Below are 13990 nucleotides of genomic sequence, written 5' to 3' on the forward strand. Positions count from 1 at the left end.
ATCAAAATAAATGTGATTAACATTTCCCTTTTAGTATAAAGTTGCAAGTGTTTTAATGTGGTAGCATGTTCTGTCACATGGCCGCATAAGATACGCATTAAACCCACTAGATCAAACCTTCTTCAAGGTATCAGAGTAAGGTTGTGCCCACAAAGCCACAAATGCCATTTACTTTATATCAAAAACAAATATAAAAAAGTGTCCATCGACCATTATCCACAATATATATATATATATATATATGGTAGATATCCTAGAAGAAGGTGTCTTAAAGAGAGAAGGAAGATGAGGTCTTATGGGCCAATTAGAACGCAACATGTGTCAAAATAAAAATAAAAAATGTGCGATGCCATAATTGTAAATAAATTGAACTTTTGTAAAGCATGGTCAGCTTTTTCAGCTTGGGTTGGATCAGTTTGGCCGGTTTGGGGTCTAGGTCAGCTTGGGTCAGTTTGGGGTTTGGTCAGCTTAATCAGCTGGGTTAGGTCAGCTTTGGTTGGGTCAGCTTGATCAGATGGGTTGAGTAAGCTTGGGTTGGGTCAGCTTGATACAATCTACACATAATTATCTACACAAATGTACATTAATTAACACAAATGTAGATTATGGATTTTGGGTCAGCTTGGGTTCTGGGTTGGCTCAACTTGGGGTTGGGTTAGGTCAACTTGGGGTCTGAGTTCGGTTGGGTCACCTTGGAGTCTAGGTCAAGTTGGGTCAGGGCTGGGTCAGCTTGTATATATATGTGTGTGTGTATATATATATATACATAGTTCTAAGGGGGCGTTTAGTTCACAGAATGTTTTTGAAGGAATTGACATCTGTCAAAGGAATTGGAATTTGAAAGAATTGGAATTTGAAACTTTTAAAATCTGCTATTGTTTGGTTGACAGAATTCAACGGAATTCATTTGAAGGAATCTGAAATTAATTTATAAAAATGACAAGAATACCCATTATTAATAATAAAACAAATATAAATATTAATAATATTTAAATATAAGTAATAATAAATTTAAATGTTAATAATATAAATAATATTAATATAATAATAATAAGAAAAATAATGATAAAAATAATAATAAATAGTTATAATAGAAATATAAAAGCTATTAATCTAATAATGAAAATATTATTAATAATATAAATATATAAAAATAATAATAATATAAAAAATGTGATATTATTTTTTATTACATTTTTTATATTATTATCTATTATTTTTATAAAATATTATTATAAATATATATAAATAATAATAGTATAAACATATAAAAGTATTAATAATATAAATAATATAAATATTTTATTTTATATATTATTATTCATTATTTTTATATAATTTTATACTAAATATATAAAAATTAAAATAATATAAATATATAAAAATATTAATAATAATAATATTATTATATTATATATATTAATATTATTTATTATTTTTAAATAACATTGTTTTATATTATTATTATTCACTATTTTTATATAATTTTATTATAAATATAAAAATAATAATATAAATAATATAATAATAATAATAATAATAATACTATTTTATTTATATTGTTATTTATTATTTTTATATAATATTATTGTATTATTATTATTTTAATTTATTTACAATATCTATAATATTTTCATTAATAATAATAAATGAAAACAACAACAATAATAATAACTTATACTAATTTTATGAATTTCTAATATTAATAATGATAATAACAATAATAATAATAATAATTTGTTTATTTGAAGGTTTTTTTGGTAATTTATACACATTTCATTGGAATGTTAAACATTCCTTCCGTATCTTGAAGGAATTTTGAATTCCATGTTTTAGAGAATTCAAAGGAAAATTTACAATTCCAATTTCATCTTATGTCCCAACCAAACATGGTAAAGGATTGAAATTCATATTCCAATTCCCATAAATTCTAGGGAATTCCGCGAACCAAACGCCCTTAATGGTTTTCGTTAAGGTCATTAAAGAGTTGTACACTTATCATAAATTTCAGGGATGGACTTCTGACATGGAAATGTCTAAAAAAATGAGGAAAATTTGTGCAAAAAAAAAATGTTTTCATTTGAGGAAATTTCTGATATGTCACAGTCTCCTTCAATTGAGGAAATTTCGTCTCAAAATTTAGTTGGAATTACTGTTGGAATCTATAACATCAAACAAATGTGGATATTCGATTTTCAGTTGATCCTCTAGCTCCAAGGTAAATTGGCCCTCATTTTGAGTTCCATCAGGTACCTTGACGATAGGAATCTTGTTTCATTTTAATGTCTTAAATTCTCAATCCATGATCTCAATTGGTTCTTAACTGTAATTTGTCATTTGATGTCATCCAACGATACATGCAAAATCCTATTCGCCAACAATTCATGAGATTTGATACGTGAAAGTTATCATGTATCCTACTTAGCTCCTGGGGCAGTCTTAAATGATAAGCTACGGGACCAATCCATTCAATAATTTCAAAAAGGTCACGTACCTTGGTGCCAACTTTCCGTTCTTTCCAAACCAAACTATACCTTCCAAAGCGACACCTTATTCGGGCTAGGTTCTTCATTACCTTTTTTTTATAAATATTCATGGTTTTTAGTGTACAATAAAAAGAGTCATTTGAATTATAAACTACTATAAAGTGTCGGAAAGACATTAATACTTTTGGTACTAACAAATTTTCATTTTCTTGTCAAACTTATGCATTATGTATACTTGATGTTACATGTATTGAAAAAATATGGGGAAGGGAAGGTGGTGCTGTTAGGCACCTAAGTTGGGTGAAATCCCTCTCACATGCTAATTTTTTAATCCATGAAAAGCATGGGGGGCCATCATTTATTCATTATAAAATTATGGATAAAAAAATTAACATGTGAGGGGGATTTCACCCAAGTTGGGTGGTGCTGTCTCACACCTTCACTTTTCCCAAAAAATATACATTCTTAAAACGATATCTTCTTTACTTTTTCAATGATACAAACTAACGTATGTATTGTAGTTTGAGTTTAGCTATAACCTCAAAACAAGTTTACTCAAACGCAGTAAGATTACACGGAATAGCTTGTTCCTTCCCCTTTTTTTCACCCCTTTTTTTCACCCGGAATGCCCCGGCCACCTCGGCCTCGGGGACGTTCTGCTCCCTTATTTTGCGTGCCCAGTCCAATTTTTAACGCGTCTTGCGGTTTGAATTCTTCCTCTTTTTAATTAAAAAGAATTTATATATAACAATTTTAAAAAAAAGAAAAAAAAATGTTTTCTAGAGGCATTCCCCCACGCCAAGGGAATGAGAGAATGTCCTTCTTAATGATTGAATGTCATATTGTCATGAAACACTTTGTGACTTGTGAGTGGAGGAGCTCATAGTCTAAACGCTTAAATAAACTTAACGTATCCATCATTATCATCTGTCATTAAGTAACTTCAAGCATCACCACCATCGTTGATTAATTGCAACCAAGTATAGTTTTATGGTGCTGATATTTGTGGTGGAAATGTGACCATAAGATGATGGTTACGACGACGACTGTAAGGTGGTTGCAGGATTTAGAGATCCGGCCAAGTGTATCTTGTGGTGTTGATATTTGCTGTGGTGGTGTGATTGACTGTAGATATATGGTATTGACAACGGTTGTAGACAGAGGCAATACTAGAAAAAAAATCACATAGAAAAATTTAAAAAGGGGCAAAATTGAAAAATTTAAAAAGGGACAAAATGTTAAAAACTTACAAAAAAAATTTAAAAAACCATGAAAAACTTATAAATAAATGACAAAATCTAAATTTCAAAATGCGCATTGGCCCTTTGCCTTCCATGTTACCCCTTGGTTGTGGAGGTTTGGAGAATTTTGTCACAAACAAGTTTTTGTACTAGCGAGTTAACATAGCCTTAAACATCCAATTGATTTTATAGTTGTAAAGATTTTTATAAAAATTATTTAAGAAGATATGTCATTTTTTTATACTCCGTATTGCTCCCAAACTTTATTTAAATTAAAATCGCATTATTGCCTTCTTTTGGTTGGTTTAGTTAGTGGCACGTGTGGTGGGGCTAAACATTTATGAATACAGTCAGCTGTTTTTTCATTTATTTTTGATTAATGGAATTATGGAGCTTTACAAAAAACAATTAAATATATAAACATGTGAAACTTTTTTGGTTCCATATATCATTTGATACTTAGGGGGTGTTTGATAGGGTGGAATGAGAAGGGTGAAAATGGAATGAGAATCACTTCCCTTGTTTGGTTACACAAGAGAATGGAAATGAAGAGGTAGAAGGGAGAATCATTTCCATTCTCATGATTCCTCCCAAAATGGTGAGAATGAAATCAAATTACATTTTTTTTTCTCATGTATTTAACTATTAATTTTAATTATTTATATTATGATATTATAATTAGTTTTTGTTAAAAAAAAATTTCATATTGATTTGTTTATTTTTATATTTCTCTTATTATCATTATTTGTTGTTACCAAAAAATGTAATTATTTTCTTTCCAAATACTCATTCTCTTTCCTACTATTTCCATTCTTTATTACATTTTCATTCTCAATGATTCCCTCTTACCAAACGCCCCCTTAAAACGTATCCCATATAAAATTCATGTTTGAAAAAGCATCATTCTCAAGCTATATTTCTTCACTAAAATTTGTCAAGATCTGAGCCTATATCTCTAATAGGGGTGTTCATCGGTTCAGTGTTCGGTTATTCGGACTATTTGGTTCAGGTTTTTTGGTTTTTTTTTATTTTTGTTTTTCAAAACCAAAACCTAATTCAAAATGAAAAAACCAAACCAAAAACCAAATTAGAATTTGGTTCGGTTTCGGTTTAAAACCGAACAAACCAAATATGAAAAACACAAATTCACAATTTTACAATTTTTGTTTGTCTAGATTGTGTTTCAACCAAATTAATTTCAATTTTCACCGAAATAGTAAATTTAGACTTCAAGTACAATATGAATAAATAAGCAACATAACTGAAACAACTAAACTCTTATTTGTTTTCCTTATTAAAGGTTTTTTATCAAGTCTTACATTGTTTGTCAATTGAATTATTTTAATTTCAGAAGAAATCAATTTAATAAACAAATAGAAAACAATAGTAAAAAATACATTAATAACTATCCATACAAAAAAAAATATATGTATTAAATATTTTTGATAATACATAAAAGGAATATAAGTTATTCGGTTTTTTCGGTTTAACCAAATTCATTATCATAAACCCATAACCAAACCAAAAACCAAATATATAATTTGGTTTCGGCTACAAACCAAACCTAAAACCTAATTCAAAAACGGTTTGGTTTTTTTCAGTTTTTTAAACGGTTCAGTTTACGGTTTAACTGGGTAAAAACCAAACCACGAACACCCCTAATCTCTAACCAAAACATTACGTACACCTTTCCTCCTATACACGATATTTTTCTTCATTTTTGAACGATTGATAGGATTGATAGGAATAAACATAGCTCCCTAAGAATTTGAATTTGGGTCTCCCAAGGTTCAAAACCGTCGTGAAAAAACTGAAATACCACTCATTTATTACACAAAATTTTTGAGGTTGTTAGCTTTGGATAGAGTTAAGGTTTCAAAGAGAGTTATTTACAAATCCAAATAAAAATATCTTAAAAGTCAGTTTAATGAGAGATAGAGAGAGAAGAAAATAAGATATATTTTCTAGCAAACATGAAAATGAGACTTTTATTTTAAAAAACAAAAAACTAAAGATATTTGATAAATAATGATAAAAAATATATATATATGCATGAGTTATTATTTTCTCTTTTACCTTTGTGGTTGTTGCCTGTGCAATGATTCTTATGACTTATGAGTATGTTTCACTTTGTTGTGCACTTAACCCACATGAAATGCCTTTCTTGCTCTCCCCACCCCACGACATTACCCCGACATTATAAGTATTTATTAGTATTCATTATTATATTTGATTGCTTTTTTTCATTAACTAGATGTATAATCGCCCAATCGGTGAAAATTATGTTGATAGAAGTGTAAACACGACCAAATTTACTAGAAATGTTTTTTTTTCTTTAAAATGGCAGAAATAATATTCTTTTACCAACTAAAGATCAGAATAGCCAAACATTGTATAACCTTAAATTTACTTTACTAATATGTTTTTGATAATACGTACAATATGTATATGTATAACTTAACAGAATGAACTTATGATAGACATTAGTCATGACTTAGTGGATCGATAGTTGGTAACTATCTATGTGGTGTTTTAGTTATGGGAGGATCTACACTATTAGATGTGGGGGTAATGCCCTCGATGACTCCATTCGAAATAAGATTGAACATCAAATTTTATATAGGTAATTCAAGAGTTTGAGCCCATATCGTAAGTATGCCTGCGGCCCAAATTGGGTGTGGCCCTCGTCCACTAGTATATTAATTTATGTAATCGAGGAAAAAACGATTTCAAAAGTTAGAAGCTCATTTAGGATAACTAAAGTGGTGCCCACGCGTTGCAGCGTTGATGGTCTATAACGCTTTAGACACCGTAACGGTTTATAGCGTTCAGTTTACTTTCATGGGATGCGTCAATGCATAATCCAACCGTATATATCATACTAAAAATAAGTTGCGGATTAGGTGTAAAAAATAATGAAGTGCAAACACTAACCATGAAAAATAACCACTTACAATTGTAGGGGAGGAGACCAAGGCAATTAAAAAAAATAAATAGTCAAAAACTAAAATTTAATACGAATATACAAAGGACATAATTAGTTCGTAATTTCGTAAGTTATAAAGTTTTTCTTATCCGTAGCAATACCTTCAACAATAATTTTAGAGTTAATGGGGATTTTATAACAATAGGGGTTTTAGGTAATTGTAGGGTTTTTTTTATTAAGTGTAATCTTGGAATTTCAGGGATAAGGTGTGTGGAGGTAGTTTAAATGTAGACGGTATATTAGGTAATTCAAAGGTAGAGAGTTGAATGAGGAGGGGTAGTTTGTTTATATAGATAGTACAGATAATACTAGGTATACAAGTTTTATAAAATCGGTAGGTTTATGTCTGTTAGCTAAGTGTGTGTATACATATATACATGTATACTCGTATAATAGTATTAAAGTTTCATTGGTTTTTGATTTTTCTGTTTTTCGTTCGTCACCAAAATCATAAATCGAACCACTAAATAGAAAGTTTTCTGGTTCGATTAACTAAATCGGAAAAGAAAAACTTGTGGCTTGGTAACATAAGATTCAGTACCATCCATTGGTTTTGGGATTAATTTTGTAGTTTTAAAAATTTGTAACACCCTATACATGAGATAGCTCATGCATTGTGCAACATATTATATTAGTAGTAGACAAAGAACACTTTAAACCATGTAAGTACACTTCCTTAGTCTTGGTGGCAAAACTAGCAATTAATATTATGGGGAGTCGATAGCTTTATTAAATCATAGATAAAAAAATTTAGATATAAATTTTGCTGATTGGTGCGGACTGAGCACAAGCTTCGTGTATGCTTTGGTCCAGACCATTTGTCACAAAGTTGCAACATGTAATGTCGTTCACGAGAATCTAACAAAGAGGTCCCCCAATAGACACGTCAAGTCACTATCGGCTTCAAACTTCATTCTTTACAAACTTGTTTAACATTTCTTTTCTTTAAGTCACTCAAAGCCATTAAGCCGAACGCGTATTAGGGATATTCTGATTGTTTCTAGTTCCTACACGGTTGAAGTAATGGGATTGGTCAATGGACTTTAATTACCTTCTCTACTCTCTAGTCATCCAGCCCAATGTTTTGTTGTTGATAGCCTGTTAATCTTTCTTTTATCAATCGTAACACTGTGGTCCATTGGGCCTTTTCATACGGGTATTGAGCCTGAAACGGGTTCCTTACAGTTTGGTGAAGCTAATACTACTTTTGTGTTTTGTCATGTAAAAACGTACATCACCATTATCTCAAGATGAAGTCATCGAAACCTCACTAACTAAAATGTATGACCCCATATCTGTTTATAATCAAGCTCTTAACTTTTAGTTGCATGATGATAATATACTATAATACAATATATGATTTCATTTACCAACAACTTGTCATATGAACAAAGTAGATATCGAAAGTCAATATATCCCAAGAGTAGAAAGGTGGGTACTGGGTAACATGCATATGATACAAAATGCCTTCACGTGATTTGTACGTGAGAGGCTAAAGGGAAAGTTACAAGTACAGAGACTAAAAACAATTAGGCCCTGTTTGTTTTTTTTTTTCCACTCATATATTTAAAAGTTAAGAAGTAAATTGGTTCAGTCAAAATTCAAGGAATTTTACATTATTCAAATAAATTTCTTCAGTGAAACAGGTTTGAGTTATTGAGAGGGACAGAGATTTCAACCAATTAAATATTGTTTTAATTGAATGTTTATCCTTCTACTAGGTATTGGAGGTGAATGGGTTCTCTAGCGCGGAACCGGTTAAGACAACGTATGTTTTCCGCTGCGAGTATTCCACACATTAAAAAAAAAAAGATATAAGGTTCGAGTTTTTTCAAAAGGTTTATTTTCACAATAGTATCTTAAAAGAAATTCTCTCAACAAATTAAACTCTTCAGGGAAAAAAAACTCGTGATGTCAAAAATCTTGAAGTTAAGACCTTGATCTTAAGTGAAACCGCTCTCAAATCCATCCTAATCAACTAGTGGCCAAATTCCTGAATGAATTTGGTAAAACTAATTAAGACGACCACACACAAACACACTATATCTAAACAATGTGTCATGTTAGAGTCGTGTTGTTGCTCCAAAGGATAAAGGTAGGCTTGGTATTGATTTTATTGAAGCTGTCAAGTTCTCCTAGTTCATTGGTGGCCTAAGTTTTTCTCAGATTTGCAAATCTTATGGTGTAAAGGAATATCAATAATTCATGAAAGGGCGAAAGGCAACGGAGTTTTTTTAACTTATCGTTAAACAATATAGTCGTTGGAAATTGGAAAAGCATTATGAAAAATGGGGTGTTGATTCATGAAAAAGGTCTTGATATTAAATATGTTGTTGATAATAACAATGACATTGAGTTACAAGTGTGTTCTATGAGATGTAGAATCGAGAGATCCAAGAGATTTACTTTGAAATCAATTTTACTTTGAATAATTGGGTCCCTGCAAAGGTGAATATTCTTGTATCGAGAGCTATTATAGACATAATTGCGACACGAGTTGGGTTGATGAAAAGAAATATAAACATTGGAAACAAATTTTGTTTGATGTGTAATCTGGTTGTGAAACTACTAAGTATCTTTTTTTTACTTATCTTAGGACCAAACAAATATGGGGTAAAGTGAGTGAATGATGTGTTTCTGACTCATATTTTTGCTTTCTCCTACCAAGGCTTATTGGAGATTCATAAAGGATGTGTCAAGGATAGTAAGAAAGAAAAAAGCGGTCCATGTTTATGACTTCCATTTGGTGCATATGGTCAACAAGAAATAAGCATGTATTTAACCACGTCAAACTGTCCCTGGAACTTCTTATAGCTGAGATTAGGTGTATTTCCAGTTGTGGTTATTATCAAGATCTAAAGGAGTTGCTACTAATATTATGTATAGTTTGGTTTAGATTGCTTTTGTAATTTTGTTGTTTTTTCTTTTTTTTTGGAAATTGATAATGACAGCCTTAAGGGTTGTCATTAATAACTTATTACATACATAAAAAGTAGTACTTTATATATCAATAATCGCCCCCTGAATTTTCGCAAGATAAAGTACAAATTTTGTATGCATCAAATTAATTAACTAACAGCCATCATTAACAAAACTCTTTTATTTTTAACGTGCTTCTCATATGTGGAGGATTTTGTGTATTGGGGTCCTGAGGAATTGTTTGAGTTTGCATAAAAAATAACATGAAGTGAAAAACCAATGTCTCGACTTCCATTGGTGAGGGTCGTCAAAGCTTGTAACTGTCATAAGTTTTTTCATGTTTTTTTAAACTCAACAATTAAAGTCATGAGATTTATTTGAGAGTGTCGTTTTATGTATAGATATCTATATGTAAATATTGGTGTTTATATTTGCATGATTGCATCCTCTAGCATTTTGCTAGTCGATCTTTTTTTATGATAACGAGAGGGGTACTCGTGTAATGTAGCGGCAGAGCGGCGATGACGGGTGATGGTGATATTAACGGTGTGGTTATGACATATTTGTGAAAGTTTGGTTTTATGTAAGAGTTTTTTAGGGTTTAGAATACAGGTGTTAAAAGATTAAGGGTAAAAAAAGTAATTCAAAGACTGAATTGATTAAAAAAGAAAAAGGATAACATAGAATGAAAAGGAACACTTGTAAAATATGACATATGTGTGAAAGTTTGGTTTTATGTAAGAGTTTTTTAGGGTTTACAATACAGGTGTTAAAAGGTTAGGGGTAAAAAAGGTAATTCAAAGACTGAATTGTTTAAAGAAGAAAAAGGACATACTTCATTATTGTCATTAAAAAAAGGAAAATGATTTATCCTCCTAACAAATTAACCTAAAATTTCTCCTAATAGCTTTAGATGATGACATGGGGATACCACTAATTCTCTTTCCTAATCTCACCCCCTGATTTTTTACCTGTCACAATCCTATTAATTAGGAGGATTTTTAGACTAATGACTTACGAGGATGGATCATTATCCTTAATAAAATAAACCTAGACAATTGTATTCTCTCCAAAATAAGTTGTACGTTAAGCAGTATAAGTTATACCCCATGCATAATATAATGTACCCTACGCCTTCTAATTTGTATTTTCAGAAAAGGAAACAACAATATCCTACAAAATAAGAAAGGTGGGGTCCACGGAAATATAAAAGATTAATGGGGCCAGATTGCGTGAATATGTTGTTGATTGAATCCTTTGAAAACTTTCTTTCTTCATCACTTTTTTCATATCTTCAAAAAAATCCAACAAATATTTCGACCAGAAAAAGAAAAATGGGAAGATTGTTTTTAGTAAATTTGGAGGGAAAGATTTACAGTTGTAAGCACTGTAAAACCCAACTTGCACTTTGTGATGACATTGTTTCAAAGGTAATTCTCTCTCTTTTTTTTTTTTTATAATTTTATTACTTTTTAATAATAATCTTGGTGTTGATGTTTTTGATGGATTAGTTGGACCTTAGTTTCTGGGTTTTGATGATATTTGGATAATTATTGGAACCCATGTTTCAAAATTTGATCTTGTTATGATAAATGTTGAATCTTTATTGATATTGATGGTATAGTTTGTGTATGTATGGATTGAAGTTGAAAGGTCTTAGGATTAATAATTTGTATTTATATTTATTTTGAATTTTTGTTATTAATTTGATGTCTCTTAACCGCCATGTCAGGATTGGGTATTGTTGTTAGTATTAATTTGATATTAAAACTTTTGAAAACATACAAAGTAAGAAGTTAAAGTTATTAAAACAGATGCTGCAGGTTAAATCAATAAGATTTAGTCAGTCATAGTATGTTTTTATTCTTTTCTGTTTTGGTCATTAAAAGTAAGTGTGTTTTTTTGTTACTTTTGTTTCTTTTTAGTCATAAAAAGCAAATGTCTTCTTGTTAGTGCAATTAAGTGAATACAAATATCTACACAGGATTGATGAAACAAATTAAGTGGAAGATACCTTGTCATGAAAGTAATAAAAAATAGTAAAAAGTAATCATAAAAGTGTCTTAAATCACTGATTTTGCTAGTTTGGTGTGCAAGTTTACGGTGTTTTAGCGGTGTTGATTTGTTATATTTAGAGAATTTTGCTGACTGAGGTTACCTTGTTCCCTTTTGTTTTTACTCAGTCATTCCATTGCAGGCATGGTAAAGCTTATCTCTTCAGTAAAGTGTAAGTTTTTATTGCTCTTATCTGTGAGTAATGCTGTTTATAATTGTTTTCTTACTATTTTTGATTAATTTTTTGGCTACTTATGATGTTTTAAGAACTATAAAGCATTGAACAAGGTTTCTTGTTTCTATTTTCTTTAATACATCCTTTTGCATTCGAAAAATGGATTATACTATCAATAATCTTGATGGTTTGTCCACTTGCATAATTGTATCGGTTATATCATCTTCTTAATTACAGTTGCGGTAGGATCTGACAAATCTACGTGTATAATAGGTCACAAGCGATGGTCTTTTTCCACTTGATTGACTAATTAAGTAATTAACTTTATATATGTTGAAATAATTTGTTAATTTAAATGATATGATGTAATGACATGTTGTGAGAACTTGAATATGTGATTAGATGATTTCTTGGGTAAAGTTATGGAATTTGGATTCAAATACTCTTAAGTTTTACAGAGCAAATGTCACACTTGGACCCATGGAAGATAGACTGATGATGACAGGATTACACACCGTTGCTGACATCTTTTGTGTCAAATGCGGATCAGTTGTTGGATGGACTTATGTAAGATCTCATTCTCGAGACTTCGTTTCTATTACATAATCTTTTCATTATATGGGTCACGTTTTCATATTGTTTAAAGAAATAAGACTTCTGATTTTGGATTCCATTAACTCGAATGAGGCCCATAAAATAGATACACACATAAGGACCTTAAGTTCAAGATTAGTAGCCAACCATACACAATCCGTCCATGTGAGTCTTGTTAGTTTGATTGTTTAACATTGTCATTTTCTGGGTTTTGTATGCTTCCAATCATTAAATGGAACCCACATTATGGTGATGAACTCATGAACTAATGATAAGTGATCTGTACACCCTTATATACCACTAAACATAGTGTGTTGATCGTACAGTCCTTTAATCTTATACCCGTGTGGTGTATAAATGAATTGTAGCGATGTATAAATTCCTTAGGAGCTAATAAAACTTTAGTTTGGTCAATTGTGCGGGCATGTACACGACATTGGGAGAAAATGAACAGAATATGGGGTTATGTACGTTTTCAGCGTTCACCATTTTCACTTTGTGAGTCCCAATTCTATGGTTTGGAAGTTAGTCAACATTTCTCAGTCAACATTTCTCTATGGATTCTCAGAACCGGCATAGAGATAATCTAATGAAACCTTTAGTTTAGCATTTACATAACACGCATGCTCGTTTATTAAACATTTTTGAGGTTGGTATTTGATCTTCAGGAAACCGCCCATGAAAAGAACCAAAAGTATAAGGAGGGAAAATCAGTTCTTGAGCGGTTAGTATGTACTAAAAAGATTCATGCGAACTTTATCTGAGCACAAAGTCAATATGTCGAACTTGAATTGTGCAGGTTTAAGCTTTCGGGGCCAGATGGAAGCAATTATTGGGTCAATCATGAAGCACATATCAGCCGAAGTGAACAAGAAGAAGTTTGATAATTAATCCACATTTCAAAAATTGTAAATTCTTTTCACCCCTTTTCATCCTAATGTTATCTGTTATGAATTTGTGAATTGGTGTTCGCTTTGGTGTATCATAAATTTGAATCTATAAACTTCAAGACAAATGTGAATTAAATATAATTTAATGTTGATCTCTACACACAAAATGTAGAAGATAATATTTAGAAACTTTAAGTTGGTTGCAACACTTAATTTACATAATAATTGGTTTATTGGATCTTTTTTCCTATGTTTGTTGATCATTTGTTGGCCACGAATCTCATACAAAAGTCAAGCACTTTGAAACAATTTCGTCCGTAATGAAGCATCAACCCATTATATCATTTTCATGAAAACAAACTTGTCAAGTAGCTTTAATGTTGAAAAATGATAATTAGGACTATGGCATATACGCAACAACGATATTTAATCACATTTATATACGGGGTATTTAATTTCTTTATATAAATTTATTGCGTGCGGGAGAGAGATTATTTTTCACTCGTTCACTTGTGAAGATGTAAAAGATAACTTTATTGGTTTCTGGTCTGGATTTATCGTTTAACATTTCTTCATCGTCATCAAAAAATTTTTCATGAAAGCTGCAACAGGATAAAGGATATCCTCTCTTATTGTTGTGTTTG

The 13990-nt window shown here is 30.7% G+C and overlaps 1 protein-coding gene across 2 annotated transcripts; it reads left to right on the top strand.

The window, feature by feature from the left end:
• The first annotated feature begins 10893 nt into the window (after positions 1-10893).
• LOC122610972 (protein yippee-like At3g11230) lies at positions 10894-13504 on the top strand. Of its 2 annotated transcripts, XM_043783927.1 has the most exons (5): positions 10900-11062; positions 11816-11859; positions 12321-12429; positions 13125-13180; positions 13256-13504. In XM_043783927.1, the coding sequence occupies exons 1-5, from the start codon at positions 10967-10969 to the stop codon at positions 13338-13340; spliced, it is 390 nt and encodes a 129-aa protein (XP_043639862.1). In that variant the 5' UTR covers positions 10900-10966; the 3' UTR covers positions 13341-13504. The 2 variants fall into 2 exon arrangements, with proteins under 2 accessions (XP_043639869.1, XP_043639862.1); XM_043783934.1 differs by lacking the exon at positions 13125-13180 and having other exon boundaries at positions 10894-11062.
• Positions 13505-13990: the final 486 nt, after the last annotated feature.

This window comes from Erigeron canadensis, chromosome 1, assembly GCF_010389155.1.
Source record: "Erigeron canadensis isolate Cc75 chromosome 1, C_canadensis_v1, whole genome shotgun sequence".
Lineage (NCBI taxonomy): Eukaryota > Viridiplantae > Streptophyta > Magnoliopsida > Asterales > Asteraceae > Erigeron > Erigeron canadensis.